The 18,619-nt window shown below is 53.0% G+C and overlaps 5 protein-coding genes across 5 annotated transcripts; 3 read left to right on the top strand and 2 right to left on the bottom strand.

Moving 5' to 3' along the window:
* Positions 1 to 5,312: 5,312 nt before the first annotated feature.
* Positions 5,313 to 7,168, top strand: ATEG_00691 (zinc-coordinating transcription factor SFP1; the record flags this gene model as incomplete). Its single annotated transcript, XM_001210777.1, has 3 exons — positions 5,313 to 5,650; positions 5,749 to 6,799; positions 6,854 to 7,168. 3 exons carry the CDS (start codon positions 5,313 to 5,315, stop codon positions 7,166 to 7,168), a joined length of 1,704 nt encoding a protein of 567 aa, XP_001210777.1.
* Positions 7,169 to 8,390: 1,222 nt separating this feature from the next.
* Positions 8,391 to 10,126, bottom strand: ATEG_00690 (transcription initiation factor IIA large subunit; the record flags this gene model as incomplete). Its single annotated transcript, XM_001210776.1, has 4 exons — positions 8,391 to 8,430; positions 8,484 to 9,562; positions 9,759 to 9,947; positions 10,109 to 10,126. 4 exons carry the CDS (start codon positions 10,124 to 10,126, stop codon positions 8,391 to 8,393), a joined length of 1,326 nt encoding a protein of 441 aa, XP_001210776.1.
* A 721-nt stretch (positions 10,127 to 10,847) lies between these two features.
* On the bottom strand, positions 10,848 to 12,698 carry ATEG_00689 (WD40 repeat domain-containing protein; the record flags this gene model as incomplete). Its single annotated transcript, XM_001210775.1, has 1 exon — positions 10,848 to 12,698. The coding sequence occupies one exon, from the start codon at positions 12,696 to 12,698 to the stop codon at positions 10,848 to 10,850; it is 1,851 nt and encodes a 616-aa protein (XP_001210775.1).
* Positions 12,699 to 13,246: 548 nt separating this feature from the next.
* ATEG_00688 (Kelch motif domain protein) lies at positions 13,247 to 15,625 on the top strand (the record flags this gene model as incomplete). Its single annotated transcript, XM_001210774.1, has 2 exons — positions 13,247 to 13,571; positions 13,800 to 15,625. The coding sequence occupies 2 exons, from the start codon at positions 13,247 to 13,249 to the stop codon at positions 15,623 to 15,625; spliced, it is 2,151 nt and encodes a 716-aa protein (XP_001210774.1).
* Positions 15,626 to 16,233: 608 nt separating this feature from the next.
* Positions 16,234 to 17,909, top strand: ATEG_00687 (glycoside hydrolase family 1 protein; the record flags this gene model as incomplete). The annotated part of the gene is made up of 5 exons (XM_001210773.1): positions 16,234 to 16,289; positions 16,345 to 16,536; positions 16,597 to 17,069; positions 17,128 to 17,713; positions 17,771 to 17,909. The coding sequence occupies 5 exons, from the start codon at positions 16,234 to 16,236 to the stop codon at positions 17,907 to 17,909; spliced, it is 1,446 nt and encodes a 481-aa protein (XP_001210773.1).
* Between the last annotated feature and the right edge of the window lie 710 nt (positions 17,910 to 18,619).

Raw genomic sequence — 18,619 nt, 5'->3', positions numbered from 1 at the left:
GAAAGAGTGACTGGGTTCAATGAACCGGAGAGTAGCAGCAGTAAGGAATGAATGAAGGAATGATTTGGTTGAGAATCGACTTGACCCGGAGGAGGCAGCCTTTTATATCTGGATGTGGTGGACCCTTAGTCAAGCGCACTCCATTATCACGATAGGAGTGACTAAACAAGGAGAATCGACAGCGTACAGACTCCATTGCTCCACTGTCTCCTGACTTTGATACTGTCCTCTTCCCCATCGTCTGCTTGCTCTCGTCAGGCCTCAGCAATAGTCAGCATGCAGTACTATCCTACATGGAGGCTTTCTACAACAGATGTATCTTTCTCTGCGCCAAAACAGATAGATTTGTGCTATTGACACGCTGCCATGACTATCCAGACATGACTCGTAGTCACCAAGACTCATCCTTTTGTTGGGGTTGAGATGCAAATTTGAAATCATCTTCATCGCGCTATATGCGGGTGGGGAAAGAGTCAATCTTGATCGATCAACAGTTTGCCCTGTATTGACCGAATCATGGCGAGCTATTACCGCGCAAGTGGAACCTGCATACTCGAAAGAAGACGATCGTCAGGGTCCCTCGTGTGTCCATCAGCAAGTACCGAGTAGAAGATGTGGTGAACCGTCGGGTATAGATATGCGCGCTGTCCACGCGAACCCTAACTCTAGATCACCTCCGGTCTGGGTAAACATGATGGTGAAGGTTTGTCTGTTCGAAATTAGGGTGAAGGGTTATCTGCCGATCTAGATGAGTGGATGATGGCAACCTTAATAGACCCTAGATCAGAATAGCAGCGGTGGATATGCTCCATCTCCAAGGCGATTGCAATCTACCTCGTGTCGATCCTCAAACTCTGTCACCGCCAGTATGACATGCTACTCACCGTCCAACAATAACATCAAATATATCTCAGTTTTGTATATTGAGCATGTTGCACATCCTCCAGTTGCATTAATATCGGCTTGTACAGGTTCTAGTAAAGTCGATTGTACGAGGAAGTTCGGCCCACAGCTTAGCTTAGGGATTGTGCGGACCATCGCTAGCACCTTCACCAGTGGGTCAGCCCGAATTCAGCTCTATCCGGGCCAAACCTTTCAACAGTGTCCTCGTGGAGTTTGTCATGGGGTGGCATAAAGATCCACGCCCAGAGATGCAGCTGGAGAGCGTCAGGCCAGGCACACGAGCAGTCCGGGTATATCAACCACACATCACCTACCTTCCAGGTGGGATGAGTTATTGTACTCGAATTTACATTCTCCTTACATCGTTTTCTCGTGGAAAATTGTAGGCAGCTCCCAAATTGTCATCTTTCTGCCTCTGTGCTCTTCATAGTACTCTGCTTTGGTCCTGAGTCAGACTCCATCGCGTCACCCATTGATGAAGTTGTCATCATGTGTTCACCGAGTGTTGGACGCCTCTACCCACTGATGATAGTACAAGCATGTCCATGATGGCAGAGGCCAGATATATAACTGGGACTCTTGGAGTTCTTGTCTTTTTCTACAGGAGGGAAACCTCTACCGAGTCTGCTAGTGACCCTGATTACGGGTTAAGGGACTGTTCTATACCAGGATGCGTGCTTTGAATAGAGTCTAGTGGGTATCTATATCTTCTCCGCTTGTCACCATCCCCTGTTGGGAGAGTTCGACTGAATTGAAACAATTGTACTAAGATTATATGTGACTTGCCTATTTTCTATCCGTTTCTGCTTCGTAGATGGATGATGGGATTGTGTGTGAAGGTGCTATTCATGCCGATATATTTGTCGTAAATTCGGGTGTCTGGGGCGATCTATGGAGGCTTTTGACGTGGGAGTGTATTCCCTGACATTAATATGTATAGTAAAGGCTAAGACGTCACTCGAGGTTAAACTAGCTCAGGTCCGGAATCCATACTATACTTCTGTGAGAAGCAACAACATATTCTTTCATAACCGGACACTACCTAGTACCGATTAGCCTTCTCAAGTAGACCCAACTGGGATATTTGTAAGAACAGAGGATCTTAGGAGTCTAGAAAGATATGAAGATCCACACTTCTGTTCTCTGGTTTTGCCACTTTGGTCATACTTCCACCTCCCAATTGATACAACTTGATGGGACGAGGACTCCATATTAGACTCGTCAGGCTCGAATGAAGTCCAAATGAGTTCAATATAACTGACATGTTATGAACTAAGGCTACATAGTAGATTCTCCTATGAGTTCATGCGCCAGGCGGACTACCGACGGTGGCGGCGGCATGTAGTAGGATCTAAGGTTTAGATCGGCATGCTCAGATGCGATGATGTCTACGAACGTCAGCTGCTTTCGTTCGACGCGGTAATCTTCCCGGAATCGGTATCATACGGGGAAACGGGATACAGCGCGTACCGTACGGATACCATTACCGTACAGCGGTGGAGCGACCCCACTCGGCGGGCTTCGATTCGGCTCTCGCGCTTTTCTAGAAGAACTCAACGAATGGAAAGGGCGCCTTGCCAAGACCGACCCATTATTGTCGCCGTCTCCACCCACTCCACGGCCTCAATTTCTGGGTGCCAGCCATGTCCTCCGTAACTACTTACAACCACGCCCCCTTTTTCTGATGCCCGAACGAACGTCTATTGATTTTGGACACCCCGTGATCCCTCAACGACCGTACAGATGTCGACGGCCCTTGCCGATCTGCGGCTAGACAAAGCCAATGGCGATCGTCAATTCACGGTATGGGAATCTTGGCGTCCGATCACAAGACTCCCGGATAGCTCCTCCGGCGCTTGCTTTGTTTTGGGGGTCTTTGGAGAGAGGGATACTACAGAGTATTAGTAGACAGATCGTCTGCCACCGCATGATCTGATATATCCACAGCTCCTTCATGCACGCACAGGCGTTGCTGCTGGAAATGCACATCTATCACATATCTAACACTTCTCATTGTTGTTCAAAGAAACTGGGGTATCACAATGCAGATTGACATCTTTTGGCCCCTGCATGGTTGGTTGGACGAACATATCACAGCTCAGATCTGTGTTCCGCCATCTCATTGGCTGTATTGTTGGAGCAATAGTACGGAGTACACGTACTACTAGTAGAACCCAGCAATCTATGGGGATACTCCGTAGTAGCCATCTACGTGCCGAGCAGTATCAGAAGACCGCATTGTAGTCTGTGTTTACTCCATAGGCGACGCCAAAGTGGCGCCTCTCCACATCTCCTTACTCGAGAGATGCACAAGTGTCATTTGCCCAGCCCCCTGAAACGCACATGTTGTCGCAATGGCTGGGCTTTCCTGGTCGGGAGTCTTCAGGGGGTTGCCACCCGGGAAACAACAGAAAAAGAAAACACTTGTCACGCCCGTATTGTCCGACGATGTTCCTGATGGTCATTGCTGTGGACAGTCATCATCGGCAAAACATCGTGGAAATTGCGACGATTGATGATCGATGACATCAATCTGGAGATGGGCTTGGGCCTCGTGTGGTCGGTTTTAAAGTTAGACACGGCGCCAACTTTGTAGCGGAATCAGTCGTAATTTAATCCCAGACCCCTACGGGGAGATGAAGGTCTCGCCAGACAGTTCGAATCGTCATGGAAGAAGCATGGAGTAGATACTCAATGCCAACGGATAGACAATCTCGGCTGATTCCTGCAGACCGCCAATTCGGCCTACCATACGGATGGCGCCACGACAATGCAGTTGGCGATGTGATCACTGCGGGGTAGACTCATGATTGATAAGCGTACGGAATGTAGCTTATCGCCTTGATTAGCCTCCGTTCTGTTCTCAAGGGCATATCCGCTGGGTATAGATTTTGTCTTGGAAGAAGGATAGATTTAACCGGCGTGGATATTTGGGTTTACAGTCCTGCAGACATCCGCTCAAGCATGGTCAAGCCGAGGGAGTTCCTGAAGATCAAAGCCACGGGAGTACATTGCATCTATGGTTTAGTGGAGATCTTGAAGTCTGATATAGTCCTTCTTGGGTTTTGAGAGATGGTCGGAGACGCGTTCACATGCTAATCTCTCCCGATGGAAGGATTGTTTTGTTTCTAGAGTGTCGGTTTTGTCTCAGAAACATGTGGACGGGTGGATATTTGCGCATCTGTTCGACCGGGAGAGACCATATCCGATCGAGTCCAGGAAGAGTGAATGGTTCTCGACAATATTCATCAAAGAATGAGAACGTCTAATGTACTCTGTACATCCATTCTACTGAGACGACCATCGTTACGCATACAGGATGCAAGCATGTCACAGTACCTAACTGAACTTAGTAGTACTGTACAGTGACAGCCACGCCCTAACGACTTGGGACTAACGTAAGTTGGGGCTCCATAGGGTCAGCTACCTATTCTGGTAAACCGACCAGGCAGACTGCAACCGGTCTCCATCCATCCCACCGCTTCCAGCGCTCCCGATCCGTGAAAGCCGAGTCCACCATTCGACGGAGAAACAGCCGGTTGTACTCCGGGAGAGTACAGTAGAAAGAAAGATAACCATCATCTCCATCTTTCGTGACGGACTATAGTATTATTTCAGCATGTCGTTGACGGAGAAAGTCATGTCATCATGATGGATCCAGGAGTTCCCATTAGTCATGTCGTTTCAGACCATTACATCGTCCTTACGCGGTTCCCGCCCGCGGACCGCCATTACCGTGAATTACATCGTAATCTTACACCAAGCCGCGTAATTACGGCGGGAGCTGCCAGTTGCCTCATCATCCATCGTTCTCCTCTCGTGTCCCTAAACTTCTTCCTCTTCCTCTTCTTATCCCCCTCACCCCCCGGGTATCCATCCCACTGGATCCATCATCATCCCCTATTATCGCATCTCTCTCGCTCTTTTCCTGCATCTGTTACCACCTGGTGATCCTTGCTTGACTGCCATCCTCCACTGTATTATCTCCCGCCACTTTTCCCGAATCCGTCACGGTTCCGCAGCCAAAGCGGGACAACATCCGAGGGTGCACGCTGTGCGATCCCGCCCACAACTACACCTCACTGTCGAGGCGTCCTCTCCTTCATGCTATAGCCCTTAGATCCGACTCTCTCCTCTCCTCTTCTTCACCAGCTCTCCTTCTCTGGTGTCCCCCCCTCATCGCGCATTCGCCCGGGACACAACCACCCCCGTTACCATACCCTCGGGTTTGGCGGTATTGTCGCCCCGGATCAGGAAAAGGTCTCTGTCTTCGTGACCTCGAACTTCATCAGACTTCCGCGACGCTCCTTTGCTCTACCTGATCTCGACACTCTTCGCCCTCTGTTTGGGGACGAGTGACCGACTTTCGCACATACTCTCTGTCTATATTATACTTCGCCGCTGACACCATGAACGGCACCGCGGCACCGATCGACATCGCCACTCGTCAGAGCTCTGTCTCGCCCCCGGGCCAGCAGGCTTCCAACCTGACCTCGGCCCTACAAAAAGCAGGCGAACGGTCAGGGAGTGTTTCTCATGCCAACGGCGCGGCTATCAATATGTTCAAAGCTCCCCCTCCCCGAAAGGATTCCATCGGCGCAGCTACCGCACAATGGGGAAGCGGGACAAAACCCATCTCCGTGTCCGGGTCCAACCGCGATAAGCAACGGCGAGAATCCCTCGCGGGAAGTTTAGTTGGTGGGATGAGTTGGGGCGGTATTTCTGTCGGCAGCTGGATACGAGACGAGTAAGTTGTTTTTCAAATCCTTAAGCGCTGCTGTTGTTCCCGATTGCGCGGGGCGATCCTTCCGACCATCGCGAATGGACACTAACTGTGCCTGCTAGCATCATCATGGCCGGCACATCTCCCTTCACCACATTTCAATCGCCTTCTTTCCACTCATCCTCGTATCTACCTAAGCTGGAAGCGAATTTCATGCGTGACTTCTCCTGCTGTGGGGTCACTCTGCCGACGCTCCACGATCTCCTGCAACACTACGAAGAAGCCCACGCCACCAAGTCTCCCCATCAGGGCCATCGTCCCAGCCAAGCTGATGCTCGCGCAGCGATGGCGGCCGCTATGGCGCAACAGCAAAGCCAGCAGAACAACAACCAAGCCCGTGGAATGCAGCCTGACCGGGCGATCGATATGCAGCGCAAGCTGAACCAGAGCGTTCAAACCCCTCAACACGTTGACATTGACACGATGGACGATATGGAGCTGGACGAGCCAATGGGAGATAATGATGCCTCTTCGCAGCTGTTCTCTCCTCAGTCTCGCGAAGGAAGCCAGGCTCCGTTTGGTAACTCTAATCAGCGGACGCCGCACTTGAATCTTTCGATGCTGTCAAGCAATCAAGGCTTCAAGGGTTCTCAGCCGGGTACACCCGTGGGTTCCGGCCGCCCTCTCTCCCTGCACAATAACCCTACTGTCTCCTCCGTGAACACGCCTACTTTGATGGCCAACCCTCTACAGACCTCTCAGTTCCGCAGCACTCCCGATTCCTCCGCCCCTGGAACCCCGGCCGAACTCGACGAAAGTATGCTTGGGTTCGGGGACCTGTCGATGCAGAACCCTATGATGCAACCCCAGTCGCAGTTCAATCGATTCCCCACCAATAATGACATGGTGGATCTTTGCATTGATGAACCAGCCAAACGCCTGTTTAGCCCAACTGGCGGCATCAATACCCCCAATGCGCACTTCAAGCTCAGTGGCGCGCAGTACGGCCCTAACAGTGAGATCGCTCGGCGCATACGGGAGCAGCAGCTGTTGGCCGGCGTTCCTGATACCACCGCCTTGCTGCCCAACGAAGAACCGAAACCGTTCCGTTGTCCAGTCATCGGCTGCGAAAAGGCGTACAAGAACCAGAATGGTCTGAAGTACCACAAAGCTGTAAGTGTCGTCTACTTTTGTTTTATTGTTTGTCCACGCCTAACTATCTCCTAGCACGGCCACAACAATCAACAGCTGCATGACAACGCCGACGGTACCTTCTCGATTGTTAACCCGGAAACGTCGACCCCGTATCCTGGTACCCTCGGCATGGAGAAGGAGAAGCCTTACCGCTGCGAAGTCTGTGGTAAGCGTTACAAGAACCTTAACGGTCTGAAGTACCACAAGTCGCATTCTCCACCCTGCAATCCCGAGTTCCAACTGGCTGCCGGTCGCAACCTCCAGTTCGGCGGGGGTGTCATGCAGGGTCAGAACATCAACGTTGCTGGGGCTGGCCTCCCTGGCATCGGCGAAGAAGGCCTCTTATAAGAGCGCCGCCCCCGAGGATACACAACACGTTATCTTTCGTTATCCACATAATTTACTCGATGACCTGTTTGTTACACTACCCTCATCGACCTACGATTTAATGACGGGTTTGGAGGTTTGGAGTTGAATTGGGTATGATCATCCGGTCAATCGCGGTGCTTGGACGACCGTGATTCGACCTGGCAATAGATATGTCCTTTGGGAAGTCCTCACAAGTGACTTGTCATCCAAGACCTGGTACGCTTATTGGTATGAATTGCTTCGGCCCTTGCTATCTTTTTCGTCGTTCCGTGCGTTATTTTGGTGTGTCTTTGGGAAGGCAGATCTGGTTTGCGTTTGTCCCTTTTTTCTTTCCCCTTCTCCTTAATACATATTGTCCGAGTCTTGTCGCCTTCCATGGTGGCAACGGGTCAACGAACCAGACGCTCACCTTCTAGGCATCTGTTCGGATGATGTTGGTATGTCCCTTTCTTGCTCTGAACGGCGATTGTTGGATTTCTTCCCATTGGTTGAGACTACAAAAAGAAAAGGAAGAGAGGCCCATCGGTGGTTCATTGGCGTCAATCTGTAGATACGTGAGAGACCGGCTTTTGTTTTTGATTCTTGCTTGCTTGCTTGCTTACTGCTGTGTTTTTCTGCCCTTGGTGTTTTGGTGAACCTGGGAGTCAAGTTCTTTTTGGTTTCATGCGTTGGGTCTTGTCTGCTTATAGAACATGTTTTCTTGTTTTGATTCCCAGAGTTGTCTCGTTTCTTTTCTCTTAGGTTTTATGGCACAAAGAAAAGTTTGACTGTTACATTTCTATCACTTGAGGGACCTACGTTCAATTTCTCGTAAATAGATGCACCATTCGAATACCAGACTAGGTACTCATCTAGAAAGTACTATCGTTCAAAACCCCATTTCATTCATAATTATTCTAGTACACCACAAAAGATAATGCCGTCCCCTGCGTAAGCGCCATGTGCATCCAAACTGGGAAATCGGAGACCGCATTGAAGATAAAAAACCAAGTCAAAGTCCTTCGTCATAGACGTGCGTGCGGGGGATTCGTGAAACAAGTCGTCGATAAGGGGTTCCGCTTTGCAGCCGGGAATTCAGAGCCCCGATGGGGTGTTCTCGCATATGGAACTAGACTTTTTACAGGGGGTCAAAGGTCTGGTTGGAGGGGTAGAATGTAAACAAGAACCGCATGGCAGGCGTCTCCGAAAGACGCTGGAGTATCTACCACTCGAACTCGCCCTGGCCCTTGTGGAAGACATATCTGTTGCCGTTAGTGCACGTTCCTAAACCGAGTTGTAATGAGAGATGACTTACTCTTTACCTCCCGTCGTGAGAATTCCATCCTTCAAAGTGCACTTCCACTTGTTCTTCACCCGCGCGACCTTGTCATATGTGCAAAGCATGACTTGGCCGACGGCGTCTTCGGCGTCGTGGTCTTCTGCAACCAGATCATCGGGGTCATCGAGATCGGAATTGATGGCGTCTTCATCATCTTCGTCCTTGTCATCATCCCCGCCGGGACCATCGACCTGAGCCTTGGGCATGCGGGATACCGAAGACGACACTCGCGACGAGCTCTGGCGTTCTTCGAGAGGGACAAGAAGGCCGCCTCCTTCGTATTGGAGCATGCGCTGTGTCAGATGCTCCCGAAGAGTTCGGTCGGCTTCTCCGCCCTGACGTTCGGCGGCTTCACGTCTGCGTGTCACTTCCGCCTTCCATTCGGACAAGGCATCATCGGCAGCGCCGTCCGTTTGCGTGTTGTTCATGTGAGGCTGGGGGACGGAAGCATAGCCGTGTTCCTGCTTGATCTGCGGGTGCTGACCGTTCGCCATGGGAGGCAGAGCGTTCTGCGGACGCTGCTGACCGGGCATGGTCATCGCCGCTTGCGACTGGGCCTGAAGCTGACTGACCGAGTTGGCGGCTGCCGCACCGTATCGCTGATGAAGCATGTTGGCAGCGCGCTCGCGTGCGGACTGAGGATTGGGCGCGTTTCCAGGCATCATGTGATTTGGAGGCAGCGACTGGCCATTGATGCCCGGCTCGGTTTTGATGTGAGGGGCCTGTCCCATGGGGTTGGGGGCGCCAACGGCCGTCGGGGCTTGCAAAGGCGGGACGGTGGAGGCCATTGACTGCGGGATCGGCTGATGGGGAGGAGCATTATGTTGATGATGATGTTGTTGCTGTTGATGGAGGGGAGGCTGTTGATGGTGTTGTTGCTGAGGAGGCTGTTGAGTGTGAGGGGAGGGAGTTGGTCGAGGCGCATTAGAGGGAACGGTCGCAGAAGGCGGGAGGATCTGAGGTTGGGGTTGGTTCTGCTGAGGAGTAGGTTGGGGAGGTGGAGGATCCCAGGGGAAATGGGCGACGCCCAGGGAGGAGAGTTTTTTCTGCCAGCTCTGATGGGGGATTTAGTTAGTACATAGGTAGATGTATGTATGATGTATGATGTGTGATGTATAATGGATGGATGTGAAGAGGAGGAGGTGGTGAGGGCTTGGCAGGTGACTAGAGCGGGTACGGGCGGCCAGCGGCTATAAAGGTCACTCAAAAGCAGGCGGTCCCCCAGAGGCAGTGCCGCCTCCCGCAACTCACCCCCGCTTTATGGCCGGTATCGCCCTTCGTCCCCTTCCAAGCCTCCCCCCCTTGGGTTCTCTTGAAGGGAGGTCTCTTGTCTCTTACCTTGCGCAGATCAAGCAGCGTCTGTTGGTCTACTCCACTCTCTTCGAAATCCACCTGCGATGCATCGCAGACTTCCTGGATCACCCGTTCAAACACTGCGCCCTGTCATTGCATTTGGTGTCAGCCTTCATTCCGACAAGCGATGGTCAAGACAGAGTTAATTCGGAATATGACGACCAGTGAACTTCCGCATCACTCAGATGCCTCTCATCTTCTTGTCCAGGCAAGGGAGGGCTGGCTGTTATTGCTTTGAAATCACTCACCACTTGCTGATTCGACATGCTTGCGGAGTTCCGGACTCGTAAAGGCGTGTGATGGCGTCACAGAGGATGGAAGAACTGAGTTCTTGCTAACGAAGGAGCTGATCTGAAAACCTGACCAGTCTAACAAGACAGGCAGTTGAGCGTCTCCAGCTTATCCGTCGCAGCAGTCGGTTGCCACGGGCTCATGCGACCTTCAACCTTTGATGGTCACTTTCCCGTCACTGCTGATATCCACTGGATTCGTGTAGAGGGAATCTCCGCGGGACCGTTAGTCGTCAAATCGGGAGATTGAGAGGAAACGAAAGAGCGGACGGCGAGATGAGGCTGGGGTGGATGGAAAGGCGTTGGCCGAGGGAGTTGGTTGAGGTGAAAGTCGCTCTCTCTGGGCGAAATCCGTTTCCCTTCCCGCCTTGCTTAGTCACCCGCTTCCCGCATCCTCACTAGCGCCATCTCGCCCTTTTGAGTTTATCTTCGTCGATTTACTCTGGAGTACGATCTTCGATCATTCCACCCATTAAGCCATTACCGCAGCGCAGGATACTCAATACCAATCTCATACTCTATACATCAATCTCAAAACTATTGTATTACTCAAATCACCCAAACGACAACGCCATCCGTGCTCAAACTCCATGTAGAAAACTCAGGTAGACGCCAGAATAACCTGCAATGCCATAGGTATCCAATAAATGCGACTGAAGCCAAAACTCTCCGTCAGGACAGATCCCAGAGCTCAAATTCACCGAATCGTCATGGACTTGGACATCTGGCCTTTGCTTCCCACGCCTCCCTCGCGGGATGCGGACGCGGTGGTGCCGGGCTTGCGCTCAAAGATCTTCCAGAACTTCAAGCTCTCATCAGCGGCAGCGGTGGCCAGAATCTGACCATCCGGGCTCAGGCAGCTGTGCAACACACGAGTCTCGTGTGCGGGAATCTCCACGTTGCGAACTAGGGTCGGGTAACTCCAAATGCTCAGAGAGTTGTCGGGGAAACCACTAGAGCTGACAATCTCACGGTAGTGGTTGCTCCACCGCAGACTCGTCACTTGGGATCCTGTATCAATGCTGTTCGTCCGCGCGCCCGTAGTCGTGTTCCAGAAGTGAATGTGGCGATCGTACGATCCTCCACCCGTAGCCAGCAGGTTCAGCTGCCAGGGACACCAGCTGAGGGCCTTAACGGCAGCACGGTGGTTGGTCTTGGTGAACTTGGGCGCACTCAGAGACCGAGCATCCCAGATGTTGACCAAGTTGTCGTTGCCACCAGTAGCCAGCTGGGCTCCATCCGGTCTCCACTCCAGCCCACAGACTTCAGACGTGTGGGAGACGAGCTCCGCAACCTTGTGCTGCGCAACACGGACATCGTGGTTGAATACAAGACCACTGCGAGCGCCGGTAGACAAGATATGCTTGGACCAGCCCATAACACCCACCCGAGAGTCATGTCCAAACATGCTTCGAAGCTTGGTGCCTTCTTCCACATCCCAAATCTGAACTTCACCAGTTCCCAGGCCAACGCCAACGTAGGCCCCGTCGCCGCTCCATTTCACGCTGCTGATGTAGGTATCGGGGGAAGTCTCCAAGAGTCGGTTGACTGATCCCGTGTCTGCCGACCAGACGAAAACACTGCGTTCCAGACCAATAGCCACCTGATTTCCGGAGCTCCAGTCGAGTAGATTCAGATAGTAATCGTCGACGAGATCCGGGGCATCTAGCACACGTTCCGGCGAGGTTTGCACGCGACGACGGAACTGAGAACCAGGTGCTTTTGACGGCTTCAGCGGACGGTTGTATTGAGCCCGCAGGTCAATTGGCTTGGACGACTCCGGAGGCGGAGGCTTGAACGCAAGAATGCGAGTCTTCAAATTAACACCACAGGCATCAGCCAACGAAGACTCATAAGCGACTGCATCCGGTGCAGGCTTGGTGTAGGAAGTCGAAGGTTCATTGTCATCCAGACCGAGGTTCTCAAGGGCAGCGGTGAGGTCTTCGTCGGATCCCCGGCTACCAATGTCAAAAGCGCTCGCTGCATTCGCAAGGACAGACGATCCCTCGTTGCCACTGGTCTTGGGACGCTGGTTCTCCTCTGGCTTTGCGGCACCCGCAGTGTTCAAACCTTCGCTGGCTGCACGGTTGGGAATGAAGCGGTCCGCAGCGTTGTGTGAAATACGAACAGTCGTCTTGCCCGATCTGGTACGAGTGGTCACTTCTTTGCGGACTCGTTCTTTGGGCGGAGACTGTGTAGACGAGGGCCCAGTACCGGTCAACGACCAGTCTGAAACACCGAGCTCGAGATGCTTAGGAGACTTGCGGGTCCGAGCAATATTGGACTTGGGAGACTCGCGGTAGGCGCGGGACGATCGGGCCATGGACTTAGCGAAGTGTGACGAAAGGTTTCCACCGTACACCGAGCGGTGAGATTCCTTGGAACCTTCTGGCTGACGAGGAGGAGTAAACGGAGAGGAGTTGTTGGACGCCATGCTCCCTGTCCGTCCGCGGGGAGAGGGAGTCAGAGGCAACCGACCTCCGGCGGTCTTGGTCGAGAAGATCCCCGTATGGGTCTTGACGGGCGTTGATACTGTGGGAGTAGCCATGTTTCTTTATGTGACTATGCTTTGCGAATGATGAAAAATCAACGGCAAAACGAGGCGAAAGGAGACTTTTAGATCGCAACCGGGCAAGCCGATCTTATCATCCGGTAAACCAGACCAAGGATGTAGAGAAGCTGTGGACGGCGGAGGGAAGACAGCAGCCGCAGTATAGAATGCACGAAAAAAAGTATATAAAGAGCTAATGGAGGTGGATGAGAGAGATGCAGGAGAGAAAAGGAGAAAGGAGTGAGAGAAGACGAAGAACTGGAGGGATAAATACTGCGTATAGTTCCTTCTCCCATGGCAACCGTTACTGGAGGTACGCCCGCACTAACCCCATTCGGACTAGTTGCCACCTGACAGACGCCCATTCCTTTTTGGGTAAGGCGCCGATCGGTCATCCATTTTGGGTTCCTTTTTTTTTTTGCCTCGTTTCATTCTCTTTCTTTCTGTTCTCATTCAGACCGAGTTGGCGACGTAATCGCTTCTTCAATCAGCTCTTAAATCACATTCCGTCATTGTCACTCCATATCCTGATCTCCTGAACCCTGATGGCGCGGCCACCCTCCACTCCGACCGCCACTACTGCCCGGAATAGTAACCTGTCGCAGTTCCACGGAGACCCACCTTTTTGGGCCGGGACCGCAAGAGTCTCAACCCCCATGACTCCCCTCCCTGCTGGTCTACAGCAATCGCAGCAGTCCTTCCTCATGCCTCCCAGTCCATCCAGGGGTCGCCGTAGCAGTACGGACTACCGTCCCAGTATCCGAAAGGCGTTGGGCCATGTACCTGCATGCTTGGTCAATGCCTCGGTGACGTATTGCAACGACGATCAAATCTACGCCTTTGGTGGGTTCGACCAGTATACAGACGAAGGTATGCCATTCCTTCCCCTTTGTGTCCGTTGTTCCGGCTCTGATCATCACCCTTCTCGGGTTCTAGTGTACAACCATGTCCTGCGGTTGAATCTCAGCACTCTGCGCTGGGAATTGGTCGATAATTATGGCGATATTCCCGGTGTACGCATGGGTTCGTCTCTCCACCCCGAATTTCCCCTACTAGTAGGATGATTCACCAGCTAATATTCTCTGTTCGAGTCAATAGGCCACACTGCGACCCTATACCAAGGAAACAAGCTCATCGTATTCGGAGGAGAAAATGAACATCGGGAATATCTCTCTGACGTCGTCATCCTGGATATTCAGACTTCGACATGGACACAGCCCGAGATCCGAGGACCCATTCCACGAGGTAGAGCCCGTCATGCCGCCGTGATCTATGATGAAAAGCTTTTCATCATGGGCGGTGTCACCGGAGAAAACAATATCATCCTCGACGACCTGTCCTACCTGGATTTGAAGACCTGGACGTGGTCCCGAACCTGGAGATTCACCGCTCGGTTTGACCATACCGCTTGGGTTTGGGGTGGTCGTCTATGGATTTTTGGTGGTTTGGATCCCGATATGGAACGGACGACAGACATCTGGTGGTTAGACCTCAAAGGGCTCCCCGCTCTTGGGACGACAGCTTCGCAAGGTACCGTGGACTCCCCTGCGACAACCAGCACCATTACTCATAGTCCAGATGGATTGTTTAGTAGCCCAGCACAACCGCTCTCCGGCCGGTCCGGTAGCTACGCGGCCAATTCCGGAAGTGTACAGGTTCGCAACTCCAGCCGTCGGAAGCCGCTAGCCCCCGGAGCCATCTCTTGTCTACGCTTCACATCCGGCCCGCACGTCCCTGCACTGTTCTCAGGAACGCATTTCCATGCCTATGCGTCGGGGGTCTTGCTTGATCTGATCACTCCGTCGGAGACAGTGCGTACCTACGAATGCAACCTTTCGTCCTTGGAACTGGATACGTTACGTTGGCAGCGGCTGGCAGATGGGCAGGAGATCTTCAAACCAGGGTTCCGATGGCATTATTGCACAGTCAATGAGAGCGGTACCAAAGCCTGGCTTTTAGGATGTAGCCTGGATGCTGGGGCTACACCAGGCAGCGGCGATGAGAACCACATGAGCGAAGTCCTTTGCATCGACCTCGAAAAGTATGGTTTGCTCGGAAATGACATGACGTCGCTTTCCCCTAATTCGACCCGAGCCTCGGTGTCCGAACAGTCTGGACTTTCTTTTCTGTCTGGCCTTGGTGCCGATCTATCCTCGGTCTTCGATCAGCCTCCTGAGTCCGGCAGTGAGGCTGATTTCATCATTACTGCCAACCCTGATGACCTGGGCGAGGCCGACTACGATGATGGGGCTGGTGCTTCACCCCAATCAGGCTTCCTGCCGACGGATGCGACCACCTCTCCCCCGATCCACGTGCATCGTATCATTCTCCAGCTTCGTTGGCCGCATTTCAAACGGCTATATGCTGCACAAATGGCAGAATACCACTCCAAAAGGATGCACATCCCGGAACCTTACTCCGTTGTCCGTGCGTTTCTCTATTACCTGTACACGGACAGTATTGCCGGTCATCCGGAATACTGTTCGAGCATCATCGATGTGGCGGGGATGCTTGTGATGGCCAACCTCTACGACATGCCGAAACTCCGACTGCTGTGCGTCAACCGGCTGAGTCGCGAGCTGGATGTGGAGAATGCCGCCATCATCTGGGAGCGGGCGGGACGGACAAATGAAGAGTGGCTGATGCGTAGGGCGGCGCAGTTCTGCCTCAGCCACTGGGGCCGGGTGGTGCGGACCGATGGGTTCAAAACGCTCAGTCGCCAGAGCTTAATTGAACTCTGCGAGGTGGTGGACATGGAAGGCCGGATCGTTGCTGGCCCGGAGCTGGAGCTGGTGGGCGCCTTCGGAACCGAGGCCCTGGGCGGCCGAGACGCGAAACGGTCGCAGCTGGCGCTTGGCGGGCCCTTGGCAGACGAGGCGGAAGAAGTCGAAGGGGATGAAATGGAGGGGATGGAGATGTCATGAGCTACGATATCGCATGTCCGGCTGATTCTTGGGCTTTTACGAGATGAGGATGGGGCGTTGGTTGTTGCATTCTAGTTTCTCTGCCTTTTTTTCTTTTTCTTCTTTTCTTCTACTCATGTGATTTCTTTCCATCAAACATTATTTATGAGATTAGAATCTAGGATATGGAATCCATTGCATGATGGCGCAGCTGTGCACAGCCTTACAGGAGCGAAGGAAGAAGTATACAACCTGCCCTAAGCCCAAACGAGCATGTCGGCAAACGGCCCGTCGAACCGCCGTGTTTCTGGTTGTCTTTGTTGGTCGTCGTGTCCACTCCAATTCTTCGTCTTATCGCCTCCTTCACCATGGATGGTCGCTTGGGGTCGCCTGGTCCGTGGTTGGACGGTCTAGTGAAGCCATCGAAACGGTTTCATCCCCGCTTCTCTTCCGTCGCCGCATCCTCCGCTCCGCGTCCTCCGCGTCGCATTCATTCATTTAAAGGTCCTGACATCTCCCCCAGAATGGCCTTCCCATAGTCCAGTCGTCGTCTTTTTGCCTTTGTTGTTTCTTCACTCCCGATTCCTAAGGATCAATTGCTTTTGAATTTTCAATTATCGTCAACAGACATGGGTTCTGGGTCTAAGCTTCCGTCCGACTTCCTCTGGGGTTTCGCAACGGCCAGGTACGCGCCAATCAGACTGGACTCCTGTCAGATCGCACTGACAATGCCCGTCTAGCTACCAAATCGAAGGTGCGGTCGATGAGGACGGCCGTGGTCCCTCCATCTGGGACACCTTTTGCAAGATCCCGGGTAAAATTGCCGGAGGAGCCAGTGGGGTTGTCGCCTGCGACTCCTACCACCGCACACACGAAGACATTGCCTTGTTAAAGCAATGCGGCGCTCAGGCGTACCGCTTCTCCATCTCCTGGTAAGTCCGCTCTCCCGTGGCCGGAGCGGAGCTCCGTGTCCTGACTGTCGCAACATCTAGGTCCCGCGTGATCCCCCTCGGCGGTCGAAACGATCCCATCAATGAGAAGGGTCTGCAGCATTATGTGAAATTCGTCGACGACCTGCTCGATGCTGGCATCGTGCCCCTCGTCACTCTCTTCCACTGGGATCTCCCCGATGAGCTGGACAAGCGTTACGGCGGTTTGCTCAACAAGGAGGAGTTCGTCGCAGACTACGCCCACTATGCGCGCGTCATGTTCAAGGCCCTCGGATCCAAGGTGAAGTACTGGATCACATTTAACGAGCCGTGGTGCAGCAGTGTCCTGGGCTACAACGTCGGCCAGTTCGCCCCCGGCAGAACCAGTGACCGGAATAAGAGCCCCGTGGGCGATGGATCAACCGAGCCGTGGATTGTCGGCCACAACCTGCTGGTTGCCCACGGAGCGGCCGTGAAGATCTACCGCGAGGAGTTCAAAGCGCAAGACGGCGGGGAGATCGGCATCACCCTGAACGGTAAGCGTTCCCCGTTCCCGGACGAAGCTCTACATCCCCTCTAATCAGCCCTGTACAGGTGACTGGGCTGAGCCCTGGGACCCCGAGAACCCCGCGGACGTCGAAGCCTGCGATCGCAAGATCGAGTTTGCGATCTCCTGGTTCGCCGACCCCATCTACCACGGCAAGTACCCCGACAGCATGGTCAAGCAACTGGGCAAGCGGCTGCCGCAGTGGACGCCAGAGGACCTCGCGCTCGTTCACGGTAGCAACGACTTCTACGGCATGAACCACTACTGCGCCAACTACATCCGGGCCAAAACTGGCGAGCCGGATCCTACGGACGTGGCGGGCAACCTCGAGATCCTGCTGCAGAACAAAGCCGGCGAATGGGTTGGCCCCGAGACGCAGTCGCCCTGGCTGCGGCCGTCGGCCATTGGCTTCCGCAAGCTGCTGAAGTGGCTCAGTGAGCGCTACAATTACCCCAAGATCTACGTCACCGAGAACGGCACCAGTCTGAAGGGCGAGAACGATCTGCCGCTGGACCAGCTCCTGGAGGATGAGTTCCGGACGCAGTATTTCCGCGATTACATTGACGCCATGGCGGATGCGTACACCCTGGATGGAGTCAACGTGCGGGCCTACATGGCTTGGAGTTTGATGGAGTAAGTTATCTTGACATGCGCCCGTATGGAGGAGAAGACGTTAACGTCTGTCTGCAGTAACTTCGAATGGGCGGAGGGCTATGAAACGCGCTTCGGAGTCACCTACGTCGACTACGAGAACAACCAGAAGAGAATCCCCAAGCAGAGCGCAAAGGCCATTGGGGATATCTTCGCCCAGTACATCGAAAAGAAGTGATTGGATTCTTATGAGACATGAATATTGTACCTTTCCCCAGCCATTGGCCCAGCAATTGATTATTCCACTGCATCCCACCTGATGGAGTAGACTGTAGGTCAGAGTACAGTGCTACGGACCGGCAAATTTCATCGAGACGGAGGCCTCTCCGTGTCAAACGAGGTAAGCCGCGGATAAATATGTTTAGCCTCACGGTGGCAGCATTCCATTCTTAGTACGGAGCGCTTCCTCCGGGAAAACCCCGGCTTTACTTGCGCCACAGATCGGTGCAAGGGCAATAACTACTAAACCACTTAGGTAAATAGTCGGGGTACTTTGGTCGAAAATCTTTCCCTTTCACACGGAGTGCTCTGGTCATGAGAGAGAAGGTCGAACCGTCATTCCTGGTCTTTGACATAAATGCAGCGATGTCATACCGTCCGCAAATCTGCAGTCTGCTTGACGTGACCTATTTTGCCCTCTTGGAGCGTGCATATGGTGGGCTTGTCAAGAGCCTACCTCAGAACGGCATCGACCATGTCAACAAGCTTCCTTGCGGCATATCCTGAGGCCCGTCTACAGGCATTCCAAGAAAAGTGGCTTCAAGGCAACAAGATAAATGCCTTTTGATGATCAATATTCGGCTAAAAACTCCAAATCGAAATTATGATGGTAGATGGGTGCCTGGGTCGCTTGTGGATTACGCTCTTGGCTTTGCATCGATCTTCTTA

This window comes from Aspergillus terreus, genomic scaffold, assembly GCF_000149615.1.
Source record: "Aspergillus terreus NIH2624 scaffold_1 genomic scaffold, whole genome shotgun sequence".
NCBI classification, from domain to species: domain Eukaryota; kingdom Fungi; phylum Ascomycota; class Eurotiomycetes; order Eurotiales; family Aspergillaceae; genus Aspergillus; species Aspergillus terreus.
Note: the sequence above shows the minus strand (reverse complement) of the source record. Positions and strands in the feature narration are given on the sequence as shown.